This window comes from Chenopodium quinoa, unplaced genomic scaffold (assembly GCF_001683475.1).
Source record: "Chenopodium quinoa cultivar QQ74 unplaced genomic scaffold, ASM168347v1, whole genome shotgun sequence".
Lineage (NCBI taxonomy): Eukaryota > Viridiplantae > Streptophyta > Magnoliopsida > Caryophyllales > Amaranthaceae > Chenopodium > Chenopodium quinoa.
Window position 1 is genome coordinate 613344 of NW_018743204.1, and position 19998 is coordinate 633341.

A 19998-nucleotide genomic window follows, 5' to 3' on the forward strand; every position below is an offset into this window, starting at 1 on the left:
TACTTCGTATTATTTTTGACGAACAAATTTTTAATGAATCATATTACATTTGTTTTTTTAACCTACTAAATTTTATTAATTAAAAATTATATATACTGAATTGGACTTATATTTGAATCCCAATCGAAATTTGACATATGACCAAATTAATTAAAAATTACATATACTGAATTGGACTTATATTTGAATCCCAATTGAAATTTAACTTAAATATGGTCAGATTAAAAAATATGACTTTTATATAATTTTTATTTTTACCCAGAATAATTTAAGTCAAATAAAACTTGATTCCTTGAAAATTAGCTGATCAACCTGTCTAACAAGTCTAATAAACGCGATCCTAACTCGTAAACTCCCAGTCCTAGTCCACATCCAACCGGATTGACAAAACCGCAACAAAAATAATGAAAAGAAAGAACAAACAAATAATTAAAGATAAGACAACTTAATAGAGACTAGAAAATAGATAGATAGATACTCGAGTTAAATGTTGAGTCAACGATGACCTGAGTTACAACTTAACTTAATACAACAACGCCGTTACATACGCCACTTAACTAGTTAATGACTTAATGTTAAATCCTAAACCAAACTCACTCTAACTCAGCGTTAACCACACGTGTTCCCTTTAACCCAACTTAAACCCATCTTCTTAACCCTAGTTTAACTTTTCACTACCTAACAAAATCCCAACCACGCTAAACTAAAATCCTTTTCTTTACTCACTTCCCTTTTTCCTCTCTACTTCTTCACACTCTCTCTAAAAACTCCGCAACTAACGGCATATTCTCTCTCTGAAATTTCCAATTCCATTCTAATGTCATTTTAATCCAACACACCCACAAAACGCGTCATTTTGAGGAGAGAGAAAAGAAAATCCAACAATGGTGGTGAAGATGATGAGGTGGAGACCATGGCCGCCCCCGGTGTCGACGAAAAAGTACGAGGTTAAATTGGTAATTAAGAGGGTAGATGGGTGGTATGATCAGGTGCGGGAGGGTGTACAAGAAGAATATGAAGGAGAACCTTATAAAGAGAAATTGATGGTTGAGATTCGATGGAAAGGACCTCTGAATAATAATAAGGTTGGTCTAATGCGTCGGAGGTCGTCGGAAAAGAGGGATTTTACTAAGGATGTTGAAGGGAGTAAAGAGAATCAAAACGGTGACGTTTTTGAGTGGAACGATGAGTTTCAGAGTGTTTGTTGTTTTTCTTCTGTTAAAGATAATTGCAACTCTTTTCTTCCTTGGGAGATCGGATTCTCTATTTTTCATGTGAGTTTTTTTATTTTTATTTTGTTTTAGAGGAAAATGTATGTGAATTATTTGAATTTGTTTGTTTTATTGTGGATTAGAAAATCTAGTTGGAAAATAGATCGGTGGGTAGGTTATGACAAATTCACGCCACGATCAGTGTTATTAATGTTTTTTATAATTTTTGTTTGATTAATTTGAATTTGTTTTTATTAGGTTTATTTATTTAATTTATTTTTTTAATTGGTTGGGTGAATTGGAAGTTAGTTGGTAAATAGTAATGTGAAATTGACATTAATTGTTTATTTGATTTTACCCTCTGCTTCTTCTGTTGTTTTCTCTTTTATTTACTTTAATTAATTTAATTTCATTGTTATTTTAAAAGTTTCCATGAACGTGAAATTGAAATTGATTAATTGCCATTTTTGGTACTGAACCTATAAACAGAATATATGTACAAAATTTAGTGATATCCACTCGTGTAAGTTTCAATCTCTTTCATTTTTAATGTAAGATCACGGGAAAGAAACCGTAATTATCCCGTGAGGGTGGATGTTTCTAGCAATTGATGGTGAATAATTGGAAGAATATCATGGTAATTGTTATATTGACCAGGGGTCGGGTCGGTATTAGGGATATTTACCTGATTTTTTTGAAAAATCGGAATTTATTTGATTAGTAATTAGCTCGATTGGATAACTCCTTCTCACTGTCGTGACAAGGGTTTGATCATTGGTTAAACACGCTTTAGTTACCTTGTGATCGAACTATATATCAGGATATTTAGATTTAGAATTAGTGTTAATGGTTGTTTTTAGTTGGAATCATTTAGGTTCTTCTTTTCTTGTCACTTTTGAAATGGCTGATTTGAATGAGTACTAATCCGAGCATAATTTACCACAAATTTCCGTATTGGGAAGTCAAAGTTGATTTAGTCTTTTGCCAAACTTTCTCAAAAATTAATGTATTCTAATATGCTTTTGCTAATTCTCTATCAAATCCAGGATATTATACATATTCCTTGGATTAGATAACCCATTGTTATCTTTCTTACTCATACAAGGAAAGAATATTTGAGAATGAATCGATTCCCAGTTAGATAATTAGTTGCCAAAACACATGGATTCCACTGCATTTCTTCCAGCTTGCATGTTTGGCTTGCCGTGCATGTATGTTCTTTTGGACTAATAAAGCTCACTGTTTTCAAAGCTGGTGGATTTGACCTCTGACATTTATTTTGGTCATATGACGCAATAACTTTCTTACATGTTACTGAATTTGATTACCGATTTACATGTCTGTGAAGATGTATGATTTTGCGTACTTAACTCACAGCGTTTCTGCTGTCTTAGGGTTCGAAGCCAGGTCCAAAGAACAAGGTTTCTGTCCTTGCTACTGCATCGCTTAATTTAGCTGAGTATGCATCAATGACTGAGCAAAAAGAATTCGAATTGAGCATTCCTCTGATACTTTCAGGCAGTACTGCTGATTCTTCTCCTTCCCTACATGTATGTCCGTCATATCTTCTGTTTTCAATTTATTTCCTCGTATGGATTCTTGTAAACTTCTTTGTCCTGCTTCCATATGTGCTCACTTATTCTGATCAAGTGTGCTAAATGCTGACAGATATCATTGAACCTGCTGGAACTTAGAACTACACAGGATTCTGGAGATTCTCTGCAACGGTCTATTGTTCCTGTGTCATCACCTCCTCAGCCCGGGGAATCACTTCCAGCAGAGAAAGATGAACTTTCTGCACTGAAAGCTGGCCTAAGAAAAGTAAAGATTCTGACGGAATATGTTTCTGCCAGAAGAGCGAAGAAGGCATGCCGGGAGGAAGAGGGCAGTGAAGAGAGGTGTTCTTCTAGGAGTGAGGATGGTGATTACCCATTTGACTCAGACTCGTTTGATGAATTTGGTGAAGGAGAGACGGATGAAGGAAAGGAGGATCCTAGTGTTCGGAAGTCGTTTAGTTATGGGACTCTGGCTTATGCTAATTATGTGGGAGGATCCTTGGCTTCTGGCACACGCGTCACTAGTGAGGATGAAGATTGGATTTATTACAGTCACCGAAAGTCAGATGTCGGGTGTTCAGTCAAAGAAGATTCCACTTCATTAGTTAGTGAGCCACCACTTGTGCAGAGTTCAAAACGTAGCATACTTCCTTGGAGAAAGAGAAAACAAATTTTCAGATCTCCTAAAGCTAAAGGAGAGCCATTGTTGAAGAAGGCTTATGCTGAAGAAGGTGGGGATGATATTGACTTTGACCGACGACAGCTCAGCTCAGATGAATCCATCTCTTTTGGAGTGAGTGCAGTTTTCTTATTTGCCTTAGATCTTTGGTTTATTATAAGTTTTAATCGTTTGTAGAGTGATTATGCATTAGTTTCTGATTGTAACTAACTTAACTTTTATTTTCTAGTGGCCTAAGAGTGAAGATGATTTGGCAGCAAATCGGCCATCAATATCAGAATTTGGCGATGATAGCTTTGCTGTAGGAAGCTGGGAACAGAAAGAAATTGTGAGTCGCGATGGACAGATGAAGCTTTATGCAGAGGTTTTCTTTGCTTCCATTGATCAAAGGAGTGAGAGAGCAGCTGGTGAAAGTGCTTGCACTGCTTTAGTTGCTGTTATTGCTGATTGGCTCCATAAAAATAGTGGAATTATGCCTATCAAATCTCAGTTCGACAGTCTAATCAGAGATGGCTCTCTTGAATGGAGGAAACTCTGTGAGAATGAAACATACAGAGAAAGGTTTCCTGACAAGCATTTTGATCTAGAGACTGTTCTGCAGGCCAAGATTCGCTCTCTTTCTGTCCACCCTGGCAAGTCTTTTATTGGGTTTTTTCACCCTGAAGAAACCGTTGATGGCAAATTTGACTTTTTACAAGGTGCAATGTCCTTTGACGGAATTTGGGACGAGATCAGCCGTTCTAGTTTGGATTGCTCTAGCTCTGGTGATCCTCATGTTTACATTATAAGTTGGAATGACCACTTTTTTATTCTCAAGGTGGAGCCTGATGCTTACTATATCATTGACACTTTGGGAGAGAGGCTGCATGAAGGATGTAATCAGGCTTATGTGTTGAAATTTGATCGAAACACCAGGATCGCTAAACTCCCAGCTAACTCCCAAGCACCGGATGAAAAATCTGCCATAGATCAACCTATGTCAGGAAACGGGCCCGAACCAAGAAATGGACCTGTTGAGCCAAAAGTCGAAGATTCCACAAAGAGTGAAGAAGAGGAACTTCTTTGTCAAGGGAAGGAGGTTTGCAAAGACTACATCAAGAATTTTATGGCAGCACTTCCTATAAGCGAACTGCTTGCAGACCTCAAGAAAGGCCTATTGTCTTCTGCCCCACTGCACCGTCTTCAGGTCGAGTTTCACTATACGCAGTTTCTCTCTTCTCCCTTGGCCGAGGTGTCATCAGCTGCTGAAGTAGTGGCTGCAACTGCAAACTTACCACATGAAAATGTAGCAATATCTGAAGTTGCCGCTGCATAGAATGGTGCCACTGCTTAGAATGGTGTATATCTTAGCTAAGGTTTTAACTGCACTAACTGCTTTTTCCGTTATTTCGTTTATCTGCTTTGTAAGGGTTCAAACGGGCTCTCAAGAAAAGCAAAGATGAGCTCGTGTGAGTCTTTTCCTAATGGCTTATTTTTCTGCAAAGCTTTTTAGGTTGGATTTCCTCTTGTTGCTGTAGGAAATGTAACTATCTCTCCTTTTGTAATCTTCCTGGCACAACTTTTTATTAATCTTGTAAGGGTCAGTTTGGAATGATAACTAGGTCTTTTCGAAACTGATATTCGAACTCTAAACTTTAGATACCTCTAATGTATTCTTTTCTCAACATTTTGTTACCCTTATGTAGCTTAAATTAATGAGATATTCATTTGTTACTTGATTTTGGTTTCACCTGTACTTTCTGTTCTTTTCCCCCTTCTTTTTTGGTGCATTTTCCCCCAAAAGTTTATGTGGTCAGTACTTTATCTTTTGGAAGCACCATATTGTAAAAGGGTTTCTCTTTTTACTGGTGGTTGTTGTGGTGGGGTGAACAGGTAAACTTTACACTATTATATGGCAAAGTGCTCCTTTATTTTACATACTAGTAGATAAAGTTAAATAAAAAAGCAGCTAGGGTTAAGTATAAGACGGTAATTAAAGTAGCGAGCATTATGTAAATAACACTGAACAATTCGTGATTTTGTTATACATTCCAATATAATCACCTCGGAAAAACTGATAGCGAAACCCATACTGATGCATGAACTGTTACAGCACAGCTTAGTGAGTATTCTTATTCTAGAATCTGGTGGTTATAGTAATAATTTGAGGAAGTGGTAGTGTTGATGAATGATGAATTAAACTCCATAATGTGGGGTTGACCTAATGACATGTAATTCAAAATAAAAATGTCAGCAGTGAGCTGTAAAGCTGAAGCTTCTTTTCCCCAAACAATAGCTTTTTTGACAAATTATTCTCCTTTTTACCAGATTAGATTACAATTTATTTCTTTTATGTTTCCCGTTTACATAAAATCGCAAATTATTGTAGTGCTAAGTTAGGAAATTGCATGTTATTGTAGATTGGATTGTTGGAATACAGAGAATATTTCATTTTGTGAACCAAACAATGCACGTTGAGTATATACCCTGCACCTTTTGTGCAAATCTTGTGGACTCTGATAATTTCAATGTGCAAATCGGCTTTTTGTAGTATTCCGGCACTCAATGGTGCCTTGAATTGTAGAGTTGTGGAATCAATGATTAGTTAAGTTGAATCCATTGATTTTTTTTTTAATTTTTAATTTTTTATATGCAAGCATACTTGTACTACAAAACTTATTAAATTTCGACTAATCTAAATTTGATCCAGGCTAAGCTCTAATTCAACTACAACCCTCCAATAGGCGGTGTTGTATTTTCAAGTTTTGAACCTGAAACCTTGATTTGTTGGAATAATTTTCTTACCAGCTGATCCAAGTACATACTGGTGATTCCATTTGAATAACTAAACATTAAAATCAAATTTTCATATTACGATCATCTGACAAAATTAAAAAATTAATATTGATTTTCTAAACTTGTGTGAGGCTTTAATCATTTATATATTTAATCACACATTACTTTAGGTTGAACTTGTTACTTTGAATATCCTAATCATTGAGGCCGAAATTCTTAGTATGCGAATTTGGCATACCATTCCATTTTGGTCAAAGGGCATATTTGGCAAAATATAGTTGTGGAGGTAGCTGTTAATTGTGGTAGTAGCTGTTAGCTGTGCAAGTAATCGTTAGTTGTCAACAACCTGTTAGATGTGAAAACAGATAATTAAAGTTTGAGTGTTCGATAAAGTAGCGGTTGACTAATTGTAATATATAAAAATCAATATTTTTTTTTCCCTAAACTATAGATTAAATTTTCAACAACTACCTCTTAAATTAAAAAGCTAATATTTCTTTTCGGTAAAAAAAATAAAAAGCTAATATTTCTAACTTTTGATAAAAGCTACCTCCATCATTAAACACTACTTCAACCACTACATTGTCAAACACTCATATTTATTTATGATTTGACTTGGTCAAATCACTAAAAGCTACTGTCGAACATGTTCAAATATGGCAAGGAGGAAGAGGCAAATAGTAATCTCAAATTTGATAGTCAAAGACTTATCCACTAATTTATGCTCTTTAGTATGATTTTATTTCGAAAGAAATTCTAAAATCGGCAATTGAGGTTGGAAAATAAAGTGACTCTAATAGCCCGAGATCACTTGGACCCAAAACTAGTTTAAAATTGAAAAATCGTACACTCATCCAATAGCAGAGTCTCCAATCAAGATAAATAAATGGCATGCAAAGTAAACTGGACAAGTAGAAACGGTGGCGTAGTTCACACTACCAATGTTATCCATTAAATGCTACCTAAAATAGGCGAGTTCGCAAGATCTTTACATCGCTGTCCATATCTTTCATATGCTGACTACATACAATAACTACTAGTATATGATAATATTGGTCTCATCAATGCGTAATCTCTGGTCTACTTCATCAATGCGTAATCTCTGGTCTACTTTACTTGACCCGTTAATGAGTTGGAGACTTTGGAGTCTTCACATTTTCATGTTCACTTGTGCATGGGAAAAAAAAGCGTAATACTAGACGTATGGACGTTCAAGTGTATGGTATGGTATCATTGCCACCGCATTGAATGGCGGTAATATCACTTTATATAATAAACAATAACCAATAAGGTCTTGACCTAGTGGTTAAGATTGAGGATCTGTATACGATAGGTTACAAGTTTAAATCCTCTTATCTCCGTTTGTAATTTGTACAGTATTTCATATTTATCGAATAACTTTTAGAAACGGAGAGAGAAACATATTTAACTAACAATAATATTTGTTCATAGATTTTTATTTTTTATTTTTTATTAAAATAAAAAATAAAAAAAACACTGAAAAAGCTTAGCATCGGAATTACTTCTATTACTTTGTGAGTTGTGACTACGTATTTGGTCTAAATATGCTATCCATGCATGCATAAAGTATTAAAGTAGGAAAGCAACAATTTTTCGTTCTTACAATCTTACTATAATCAAGGTCAATTATGTGCCATCTTCTTGATCTTATGACCTTTCTACAAGTACATGAACCTCGTAAAATCAACATGCCAAGAGGCTGATCGTTCACAAGTTAGTACTCCTATTAAATAATACGGAATACTTTGTATGAAATACTTATTAGGTTATACTGTACTTGTGTTTGATAGACACTGGAATTATGGATATATTTGCACATTGTACAACAAAAGAAAATAATTGCGTATATAGAAAAACATGACATTATAATAAAAGAACAAATATTATTTTTATAAGTTACTATAAAATTAAGATATTTAATTTCTTCCTTACCAAAAAAAAAAAAAAAAAAAAAAAACTTAATTTCTTTTTAATACATGCATTTTTTTTTTGTTCTATTTCATGTTTTAAAAAAAATCTAATTGCACTATTTGACTTTATTGTCTAGCATAAAACTTAGATATACTGGTACTTAAATTATTGTGCATTGTGTGTCTTAATTACTAAGTACTAATTAATAGTTATCATCACAATAATAATGAAACTCTAAAACTGATTCCATTCTGATTTTAGTTAACAATAGTTCCTACTTCCTTAGCATCATTATATACAAACAATCAAAGCAGCATAGTCTAGAAATAAGACAACAATAATGTTAACATATATAGTTTCTACTGATTTTCTAGCTATCTAGTTAATAAGAGCAAGGTGGACACTTGATCAACCCATTTTCATTACACTTAGTACACCTAACGAACAAACTACCCTTATCATCTTCTTGATCACCTTTGTAAATCTTGCAACTTCCATTACAATCCGAGCACAACAGAAACCGAAATCCACCACATTGGCAGCACTTAACATCTGAGCTCAGATCACTTACCGGTATCCCTTGCAGCATCTTCTTCAGCATTCCGGCCTCATGCAACATTAAAACTTCATCAGCTCCACCAATGTATCTCCCTTTGATAAAGAGCCTAGGGGGAAGAACACGATCTTCTAAGACTTCCCAAAGCTCGTCCCTAAACTTGAGGTGCATCGAGACATCCCTTTCAGAGTACACAACTCGAAAGCTATCTAGGAGGAACTTTATAGCATTGCAATCTTCATATGTTTTTCTGATTCCTCTTAGGCTTGTTGTGTATAAGACAACTTTGTCACTCCCTTCTGGTGGACATATCTCTTGAAAATTATTCAAGTTTTTGGTACATTCGACATCTTCTTCATCTTCTTGGTCATTTGTTCTGGTAGGAGAGGAATTAGAAGACGAAGAAGTAGATGATGTTGATGACGAAGATGATACCATTTCAGGCATTAAATCATCAAACCCACATTCACAATCTTCGAATACATCAACCTCTTTGTTGGAGTTTAATAAGTCATCACCACTCGATATGATATGTCCATTATTTTTGCTTCCTAAAGCAAGATTATTGTTTGTAATGTTTTCTTGCTGTAAGTTGTTTGGTGGCTTCTGCAGGTTTCGACTACTAGACAATCTTTCTGGGTGGTCGCGGTAAACAGATACAGGTACTGCATTCTGTTTTGACGTGTAGATTGATGGGATGGATGTAAATCTCTTAAGAAACTTACTTTTGATAATGCTCTTCATCTCTTGTGAACTTATTTTGTTTCTTCCTTCGAAATGAAGGTAATGAACAAAACTAAGTCGAAAAGAAGACGTAAAATTGGTACTTAAGTTTATAGAACTGAGAAAACGACTGATAAGGAGAGAAACATATACATAACAAAGGTTGGTTTTCATTTTGAAATTATTTTCTTTCGTTAGTTAGGAAAGTGAAAGGGATGTTATTATTATCCCTTTCCTTTTGGTTTTCTATGATCAGAAAGTCTTACTATAAAAACTATTGTTCTTTTGCTTTTAAAAGTTTCTGATGATAATTGACAGTTTTTAACTAGTAGTATTAGAGATTAGAGACTAGAGAGCATCTCCTTCAATTCCAACCCAATTGCTTGCTGTGGGGGCCGGGCCGTGGCCAATCATGTAGTGCGACGGTGTCAATCTTACCGATGTGGCGAGCTATGATTGGTGGGTTGATGAGATAGAGTGAGGATTTTAGTTGTGGTTCATAGCAAAAATTGGGAGACAAGGTGTGGTAAGGGGTCATGATACATTTGCATGTGGGAAAAAGCTAGTGTTGCCTCATTTCTTCCATTCTTTATATGATAAGAATCATCCACATAAAAGTTTAAGTATGGTTTTCAAACCTTTTTTTGGTACTCAGTCTGCTTTTTCTTATCCTTTCTTAACCACCAAATCCCATCAAAAGGGTTTTTTTGATCACCCATTATGACTTTTCCTAAAGTCCCAGCACACATTGTGACTTCCCAACTGAACCAATATTTGATCCATTATGCTTTCTTTATAAACTAATTTTTCAAAGATGGTGCAATCAGCAATAGTTTTTAGAGTAGCTTTTGGTCACTCCTTTGTAGTACACTCTAACTTGCTTTTGGATCAGTGTAGAATACAACTATCAGAGCTGACAGCCTTTGATACAACACGACATGACAACACAACCTCAAACACTAAACTTACAAGGAGAAATTTGAACAGGAAGCATCACAAACCCATTCTAATTAAATAATTTATCATATTGTGTAATAATCTTGCGTTTTACATAAGTTTTTATACTACCTTCGTTACTTTTTAGTTGTAACAAAGGGGTATTATTTGTGAGATATAAAATATTCCTTTTGTTGCAACTAAAAAGTTATAGAGGTAGTATATTTGATGATGAACAACCTATAATAATTGTATAATGTCATGAAGTTACGGGTTAACCCCACCTTCCCCATTCCCCTCCTCAAAATCTATGAATATATGCTGTAAAAGAAATTTTGAGCATTTGAGCAAGTGAGCAGATAAAATAACATATAAATAATGCACATTGCTTTATATCATGTAACTACTAATTTCAAGCATATTTTTTTTTAGAAGTAGCAAATAAACAATTACTAATCACTATTAATGTGGCAACTAATTTAGATATAGTGTATATATATATATCACCTTGTATTCAGAAACAGGATATAAAGTGCTTGTATGTACTTCACATTTGTAATCAATTCTGTAAGAAACATACGAAGTATTAACATAATTTTGTCAGGGAGATAGCTTCAGGAAGTTTGTGTGTAACTTTAGTTTTTACATCAAAAAGTTCGCAGCCATAGACGATCCAAATCCAATGCTAAAATCAAAAGCAACACAAGACAGTTGACGCTTGTTTGCATCCAGGATCTTCATTCTAAGAGTGTAGGAACCCTGGTATATAGATCACATTATTGACAGGGTGAGAAATGAAATGAGACCAATGACCAAAATGTGATGAAATAAAAATTTACATCTGCTATTGTTAATAAACTGAAAAGGACAGAGTACAAGACAATAGTTCGATGGTGATCAGGTGATGCACCCATCACCCAAGGATTTAATCCCAGTGACCCACAATTAACCTTCTTCAAGAACGGGAAGCTTTACCCTTATTGCGTACTAGCGCGTACACCCAGTGTTGTACAGGTTTTTGGATTGGTAAAGCAAGTCAGTAATAGACAGTGAACAAGTGGAAATTGAGCATTCGTATTAAAAGCTGATTATTTTCCTTTGTTCTAGTAGATTAAAATCCTTTAACAAAGCACATATTCTAACTGCTAACTTACAAACAGTTTATACATGCATACCAAAGTGGAATTAAACCTTAACACTCAAGCCTTTCAAGCTTTCATTTTTCTAGAGGAAAAAGGCTTTGTTCTCCACAACTTATTGAAATTTTTTAAAGCAAAAATAATTTTTTGTTTAATATGGTTTTTTTCTTTTAAATTTTTTTTTATTCCGTGCAAGAGTTTTTTTATTAATTAATTATTTAATTATTTTCTTAAAAAAAGATCAGCAAAAAAAGTCAAGTTCAGCAAGATACAAGTTAAGCTAATGTACTTGTTCAGCACTTCAGCATAAATAAGTAAACTTCATAAATAAGTAAATAGAAATAAGCTGAGAAGAACATAGCCTAAGGTTGTGAAATTGAAAAAACAAATATTGCTCATTCTCTCTCTATACAAATACAATTACAAATTTTCACTTAACATAGGATAATTAATAGTCTTGGAGTAAATGGTAATAAGAGAAAAAGACCAAAAGGTAAAAAAGTAACAAAATTTTACCAAGGTAAAAAAAAAGACTATGAATACAAACTAATTTTGGATATGAAGATTGAAAAAACTATGTTTCAGTTTGGTACACGTCCAGGTCATCTACAAGTTCAGTGTTTGGAAACCATTAAAATATGGAAATATGAGGAAAAGTAAACCTACGAAAATCTGTAGAGAAGTACAATAATATTTCTTCTATTCACTTTTACAGGCAATTGTTTGACATTAACATTATTCACAAACCTCCATTTTACTATCTTTAGTGAGTTACATGTAAGCAAAATATAGTCAAATATTATCTTGTTAGTTTAGTTTTATTGTATATTTTCAAAATATCAACTTTTTATAATTTCATCTGATTTTTTTTTTTTTTTTGGAAGAAATAATTTCTTCTTATTATGGTAGTGGATGTAGATTTTTGTGTAATCCACCTATTTATCAAAGTTCTACTCACTATTCTGTTACATCCAAATTTTAAAGCTATACTCACTTTAGCTTTTTTTTTTTTTCTCCAGACATTATTTTTCTTCTTTACGAGTTTTACCCCTTCAATGAACCATAATATGAGATCTATTTGCATATTCCTCCCCAAATAATCAAAAAAGGAAGATTGGCTTGGTTACCAATGCATGAGAATAACTTAGGAAAACAAATTAAAATTTCATTTATTTGGTTTGTTATTGTGAAAAACAATGAAAAAAACAGAGGAAATTGATATTTTGTACTTGTATATTTAATTTTGATTGGAGCACAGGTGGGGAGGGGAAGGGGTAGTTTAAGTTTCTTAATTTTCCATCAATTCTAAAGCGAAAACAAAGGGAGAAAAAATCTAAGTGCTTGTTTGGTTGCATTGGAAATTAAATTCCTATGGTAATTTACGTTTCTTAAGAAGTAGCTCCCTTCACAAATGTTCTAGAAATTTGCTAAACTTGTTTGGTGGACATAAGAAAATTTGAATGACTGGGGAGGGGTTTAAGTATTTATCTTCCCATGACATAACCAGATAACAAGGGATATAAGCAATTCTTAGGAATACTCATTGCTTATGTCAAAGAAGTGCAACCAAACAAGCACCAAGAAAATTACTCACATTTGCTTAATTTAACTTTCGCACAATTCTTTTTTTTTTTTTTTTAAAAAAAAAATTTCGCAAAATTCCTTTGCAACACTCAAACATGGTAAATTAGGGAAATTTCTCATTCGTATTTCGATTCACCATATTTCCTTGTTGAATTTTGGTTCCCAAACACAATACAAATTGCAACATTCTAAGTAAGTCATCATAACTAAGGTCCGAGCAAAAAAAAACTCCGAAAACATTGAGGTGAAGATTGTGGAGAACATGGCCTCATCATGGATAAGGGTTGAGTATACCTTGACCTCCTTAAGCCTACATAAATATTAAGGCAGACAATATTTTTACTCCCAAACATTAGTGAATTAGTAGATCTCTATCAAACCTTGTTAATAATCAGTTCTAACGATCATTTAATCATAGAATTAGGTCAAAGACAATCACACCAACACCGACTATTGTATACAGAAGTTAATAAATATATAAAAAAGAGTATACATAAGATAACTCACCGGTGGAGTAAATATTGGCAAAACCTGGGAATGTGAAATTACAAAATCACCAATTGAGAATGGGCAAGAAGTCTCAGTACACAAATCACGGGTTTCACTGTGCACATGCCATCCAAAGTATGCAACATCAAGGTCCAATTTCCCACTGGAAATGGCATTTCCTGAGGATATAACACAACCAAAATGATGTGACACAGAAGTAAAAATAGATCTCATCAGAGAAAAGGAATACACCAATTACAAAGTCCTACAATACAATGGCACTAAAGTAAGAAAATTCTCAAATTAGATTGGATCACTAGTTTCATGATTAAAATATACTCCCTCCGTTCTTTTATGTCCTACTCAGTTACTGTAGATACACAATTTAAAAAGGCATTGAAAAATGTAAGTGGGTGTAAGAAAAGTAAAATAAGGTAAGAAAATGTAAATAGGTGGATTTGTGAAAGAAAAAGGTGAATAAAATAAGAGAGGTAAAAAGGTGTAATTATTGTGGACTTGAATGGGTAAGATGGTAAAAAGGGTATGCTAAAAAGAGAATAAAGCGAAGTGAGTAGAACAAAAAAAAAGAACAACTTAAAATGGAAAATGGATAGAACAAAAAAGAGAGGAATATAACCCAAAGAAAAAATGGAATTGGTAAAAAAAAAAAAAAAAAAAAAAAAAACAACAACAACAAACAAGATTTGGTGGCTAATAAGTTAGGTGTTACATTGGAGCAAAATGGAATCTACACATAAGTGCAGTGGAAAAAGTAGAAATTAAAATTATCATCCAACAGAATTTCAACTTCTTGATGAGTATCACATTATCACAGTTGGTTAATGGAAAATTTTGACGATGGCAATCATCTATTTACCTGTGTAATTTCATTACTAAGCTTTAGTGGGATACTCAGAAGATAGCAGCATCTGCAGAGTATCTTACAAACGAATTTCGATAAGTAGTGCACTAAGTGCTTCATAATACATGACTAATGACTACTTGTTCAGCTATCCTCACTAAGAAATGCTAATTATCATATCCTCACTTCAAAGAAACCTCTACCATTACGACATAATAAATCCAATTCACTTCAAGAACCAGTATCAAAGACTAAATTTTGCCCACTAAATCAAGGTCATAACTCATAAGTAAAATATAACCATAATTGTCTTATTAGCAGAACAGAATTCCTTAATTTTGGATATGTTGCAATCAGCAACAGCAACCTTCTATTTTATAATTCCTCTGTTTTTCAATGCATGCATCAATTTGACTTTTCACTTTTTTTATATACTAAACCACATTCCATTACTAATATATGTGAAAATAAGTGTCAATATTCTACTGCTGTGTTAGTCTCACATCTACTTTTCACACTTGTCAATGTGTATTTTCAACCTGTTAATATCTTTGATTATCAACAAGTAAAATTTATATATTATAAAAACTAGATGTGCTGCAACTAATTAAAAGCAAAGGAAGTATTTTCAAAATACAAACATTGTAATTTTTTAAAAATATAATTAAGTTGTGCATCGGAAATTGTGAAAGTTGAAATGAAGCATGTATTGAAATACTGAGTAAGTATAAGAAATTGAAAGCTCCAAGGGAGTGGAAGCTAGCCCTTGGTTTTGAATCTTCTGATACTTCCTTCGTTTTTTATTTATTATATTTTTTATTTTTTTTATCTTACTTGCATCATTTCATCACTATTCAAAGTGGCAGATCTCTAATTTGACTGTCGTTCTCCTTTTTTGAAATTTCTTTTTCCACATTCCCAAGTCCCTATCATGACTACTAGATCTCTATGGTAGTCATGATAAGGACTTGGAAAGCACCACAACTTTCCAAGTATAGAGACTTTTCCCTGAAGGCCTTCAAGAGTGAAACATTTCAAAAGCAAAAAGCATACAACTATATAAACCAAAAAATCTCATGTCTACAAAAGATACAGACGCATGAAATCGAAAACATGCAACCTGACTAGAATATGTTAATGACAGGTTCAAGCTCTTCAAAGAGTCATTGCCAATATCAGGATTTAAATTGTTAAGATTAAGGAAGCAGTATTGGAGCACAAACAAAGATTGCAGGAAAGAAAGGAAATTTTTTAACAGAACATGGAGACAGCTAAAAATACCAGCAGATGCAGAGATACTGAAGGTAGCAGGCTGGCCTCTAGCAACTGGATCAGGTGATATTTCAACCCCATGTACCTTCACTTCATAATCAGTTTTCTTATCTGCAAAGAATTATAGGTTCTTTAGTCAGTGAGACATGCAATTGCGAAGCAATCTTAAAGCAGAACAACGGATATTTTCTTATTGTAATGAATCCACGTGTCCTCTCTTTCTAACAGCATATTGTACAAAGATATCAGCAATTGGGTTTTTCTTCTTAAAGATTTGTAAACTCTAATACCATATTTCATTACACTATCCAGAGTTCCAGACATTCTTTCAAAGCCCAATTTTTACATTCATTGTTATAGAGCTGAGGAGGACTTATCCAGCTTGCAAGCACAATATCTGATTTTATCTATGCATCTCATCCTATCCAAACTATACAAAGTAAAAGCAGAGCTTAAAGTCCGCCTTAAAGATTTCAAGTTTCCTCAGGTATAAAATAACATACTTTAGATGATAAAAAAAAAGGTAGTTAATCCAAATTGTGATGCCATAAGGCCCCAGTACCCATCATATATCATATTCTCTTAATCAAACTATATAATGTTGTTTCATTCAATATCTTCAGCAGATTAAACTCAAGTTTAATACCTTAATGAAAGGAGGAAGATGAGAAAGGGAAAAGAGAGTTGACAGGTCCACAAAGCTACTGTTACAATCTTGCATGTTGCATGCACATAACATCAGAAGATTTTAGAATTGAATACACATTACACCAAAAAAATACACTAGGATTCAGGAAATTGACAGGTCAAACATACTAAATGTCCTCAAATATGGTAAATACTCTCTGACATGTAGTTGGCAAAACACCTCCTTGGTATACCTTAAACAAAGTATATCCTAAAAAGCTTTGGTACTAACGTTAACACCAATTTTCTTTAGTTTCCCAAGCAATTTCAGCAACAATTCCTAACCCAAACCTAATTACATTTACTCTAAGTGTGTAATCTCCTCAAACAACAATGATAATCTAAAATCCAAAAAAAAAGGGAAAAAAATTGCAAAAAGAATAATAGTAGTTGGTAAGTTCATAGTATAAAAGCCATTGGACATTGTAGTTAAGGGTGTTACTCGCCCTAAAGAATCCTTCTTCATAACTACTCTACCTCTCCTAATAGCCTTGCTGACAATATCACCCTTCACAATAACCGCAGCTGGAACCTGGAAGGTGTCTTTCCTAGTTTCCTCTCTCTGCTTTTCATTTCTTTCTTCATCCCAATTTCCTTCTCAGTCCCCTTGGTGTTGCTCAAACTTTATTTTCCAGCAAAGACTTCTCCCAACCATGAGTGCTAAACTCTTTGTGGCCTTACAGTCAGCTATTCGATTTGTTGGTGCTAGTTGATGGAACAGGATTTACCCAATTTCAGCTGAGAATTTTGTGTGCTTTATTTTAGTATTTGTATTTTTGGAATTTGCATGTATCAAACTAGCTCTTTCAGTTCCTTGATAACGTTTAAATGTTGGCTTATAGCTGCTGTTTTGTTGATGATGGTTAATACTTTAGGTTTCTTGACGTGGATTATTCTTGTTGAAATTTGGCTGGCATTTCCATACCATTGATTGTTCTTAAATGATTACTTTTTCTTCTTGTTTTAAAATATTTGTAGGGTACAAGGTTTATTGTATATAGTCATTACGGGTGTAACAATTTTATGTGGAAGTTTGTTTTGGAACACAAGGAGTTTAGTTATCAGGACTTAAAATATACGGGGGCCTGGGTTTTGATCATAGGATGACTTAAGCATGTTATGGGGACTCTAGCATTAGACTAGAAACTTAGTTAGTTAGGTAGTTAGAATGTACATAAACTTCTCAAATGTTAAACCACATATACCTGTTTTCCCTCTTCGGCTTGTATTTGTTTAATTGAATACTAGGAAAATCTGGTTCTGATACACATCTTTAATAGCTTTATTGATCCCAATAAGAGCCACATTCATAATTTAATCAAAGGTTTCTATCCGTTGATTATCTCTCAAGTCTTCGGTGTTTCACAAGCTTAAGCCTCGTTGAATTATTGAAAGCTCTAGCTCAATAGTATGATTCCAAATTTTGCTCTTTTGATGTTAATTACAAAACTCAGTTATAAGGGTGTTGTAACCTTCACATTCTTTACTCTTATTAATAAAAGGCTATGTACTTAATTATTAGCAAAAAAACAGAAGTCTGTCAATGTAGTCAACAGGAATACTTCAGCAATTCAAATGATTATACTGCAACCATAATAAGTATCACATATTTCTTGCAATGATAAAACCTATGCAGGGACAAAAATTATGGGTATACGTCAATTGTTTAGGAAAAGGATTGCATAATGGTGGTTCCAATAATTCTTTTAAAAGAAATAACCGAGTGTCTCTCTCACTTATTTGTTTTGGTCAAAATCTACGTGAAAGCCTAGTGATTTGCATGTTGTGTATGGCCTAGAGAAACTTTTGCATCATTTTATGATAGCAACTTGAAGATAACTATAAACAGAAAAGCCCATTTCATACAGAGGGACACTTAGTCACTTATGTGCTAATAATGACCTGCAGTGAAATTCCCTATTCAAAGAGAACACATTAATCTAAATTCAAATATCAAAGGGGTGATTTCAAATTTTATTAAAAAGTTTTAAACCAATCTCTATTGGAGTCATACAATATATGTCATACAGTACTTCGTATTAAGAACCAATAATTAGTCAAATCTATCAAAACCATGATTATTAGAAACTAATCATAGAAAAATGAAAACCACTTTTTTCTTATTTTCTGTTTTAGGTTTTTTGTTAAAAAAAAAAAACGATAACGATAGGCCCGATTTTAGTTCAGTTTAACGTTAAAAAGACCTGATAACTCTGTACAATCCGAATCGGCTTCAATTTCATCAATACATAAAACTCTAATTACAATAAGGTAATCTGCATTCTCCGATAATTTTCATCCCAAACCCAATTGAAGTCTGACCCAATTATGATACACAATTGAGTACAAATGTAAGTGGATTTAGTGATTTACACCATGTTTAATTCAACCCGTTGTAATTTTCAAAACATCCCCATAAGTTAAGAAATTTCCGAAAAGCTTCCGGTGTCATCTCTGTGAAATGTACTTCGTATATATTATCCAATTGTTCCGATCACGGAAATTAATTTGTAAAATCCGAGCATATAGCAGAAAAAAAAAAGTAAAATAAAAGAATACAACTTCTATCACAACAAATTAATTCGGATGGAGCAAGAAAGAATAATTAAAAATAGGAAAAAATCAAGAGGAATAAAAACAAGAAAGAAGAAGAATTACCACAATATCGAATATCGGTGGCGTAAGCGGAAGGAGAGAGAATGAAAAGCAATGAAAGGAGAATAACTGTGATTGCAATCTGACGCATCATCATCTTCTGCTTGATTTTTGTTGTTTGTTATAGTGAGAGAAAGTGAAAGAGAAAGAGTTTGAATTGAAAGTTGAGACGAAGCAATTGATTATGGGGGGGAATAATAGTGTTAACACTTCAACACTCACCAGGAGAATGAGAATGGTAGTTGGCGCTTGCCAGGAATCTTTGCCAGTATGTGTTCCTTTTCAAATTACTATATACTCCCTCCGATTATTATTATATTACGTGCAACAATTACCATAAATGGGTAAGTTTAATTATGTGTAACATGTTAAATATGGAAGAGAAATAAAGAGAGATAGGAGAGAAATTGAGGAGATAATAAATCAGTCTCACTTATTCCATAGAGTGGGGTATATATATGCATACAATATAACAAGAGTTTGCTTAGATAACAATAAACCCTAAATCTAGAATATTCCGGAATGATAAAAGGAGGATAATGGATATCCATACCTCTGTTTGAATAAAGTTACTTTAAAAGTTAAACTTATGCAGTTAGGCCTTCTTTTGGAGGTCGTGAATAATAAAAATCGATGATCATTATTTGATCAAACATTCATTAATAATAATTTGATGACAAAACTTGATATTATTAATGTCGTTCTTCAATCTCATCCGAATTAAAATATAACACATGTAATTAGATACGCTAATCATGGTTCTTCTAGACCATAAGAAAACATTCTCACGCATAAGTATCCCATTGATATTCTTTAGACGTTTCATAATTGACACGATAGCTCTCTTGCAAATACAAAAGCAAATCTCATCAACTTTCATATGCTCAAACTTCAGTTTGAGATGTCAATGATGTAGTCACATAGACTTTTCAAGAGTTTGAT

At 33.5% G+C, this 19998-nt stretch overlaps 3 protein-coding genes across 3 annotated transcripts; 1 reads left to right on the top strand and 2 right to left on the bottom strand.

The window, feature by feature from the left end:
- Positions 1-217: 217 nt before the first annotated feature.
- LOC110733822 lies at positions 218-5164 on the top strand. Its single transcript, XM_021913892.1, has 4 exons — positions 218-1274; positions 2606-2761; positions 2880-3560; positions 3676-5164. Exons 1-4 carry the CDS (start codon positions 885-887, stop codon positions 4759-4761), a joined length of 2313 nt encoding a protein of 770 aa, XP_021769584.1. The 5' UTR covers positions 218-884; the 3' UTR covers positions 4762-5164.
- A 3371-nt stretch (positions 5165-8535) lies between these two features.
- Positions 8536-9453, bottom strand: LOC110733944 (uncharacterized protein At3g28850-like). Its single transcript, XM_021914012.1, has one exon. The coding sequence runs from the start codon at positions 9451-9453 to the stop codon at positions 8536-8538; it is 918 nt and encodes a 305-aa protein (XP_021769704.1).
- A 1300-nt stretch (positions 9454-10753) lies between these two features.
- LOC110733823 (putative phosphatidylglycerol/phosphatidylinositol transfer protein DDB_G0282179) lies at positions 10754-19334 on the bottom strand. The gene is made up of 4 exons (XM_021913893.1): positions 19060-19334; positions 15724-15825; positions 13599-13759; positions 10754-11127 (listed from the first exon to the last, which is right to left on the bottom strand). Exons 1-4 carry the CDS (start codon positions 19151-19153, stop codon positions 11011-11013), a joined length of 474 nt encoding a protein of 157 aa, XP_021769585.1. The 5' UTR covers positions 19154-19334; the 3' UTR covers positions 10754-11010.
- Between the last annotated feature and the right edge of the window lie 664 nt (positions 19335-19998).

Coding starts and splice junctions, on each gene's coding strand:
- LOC110733944 (XM_021914012.1), bottom strand. CDS start 9,453: ATGAAGAGCATTATCAAAAGTAAGTTTCTTAAGAGATTTACATCCATC.
- LOC110733823 (XM_021913893.1), bottom strand. CDS start 19,153: ATGATGATGCGTCAGATTGCAATCACAGTTATTCTCCTTTCATTGCTT. Junction 15,826..19,059: donor CACCGATATTCGATATTGTG/GTAATTCTTCTT, acceptor AATTCTTTGCAG/ATAAGAAAACTGATTATGAA. Junction 13,760..15,723: donor CAGTATCTCTGCATCTGCTG/GTATTTTTAGCT, acceptor TTATATCCTCAG/GAAATGCCATTTCCAGTGGG.
- LOC110733822 (XM_021913892.1), top strand. CDS start 885: ATGGTGGTGAAGATGATGAGGTGGAGACCATGGCCGCCCCCGGTGTCG. Junction 2,762..2,879: donor ATTCTTCTCCTTCCCTACAT/GTATGTCCGTCA, acceptor AAATGCTGACAG/ATATCATTGAACCTGCTGGA. Junction 3,561..3,675: donor ATGAATCCATCTCTTTTGGA/GTGAGTGCAGTT, acceptor TTTATTTTCTAG/TGGCCTAAGAGTGAAGATGA.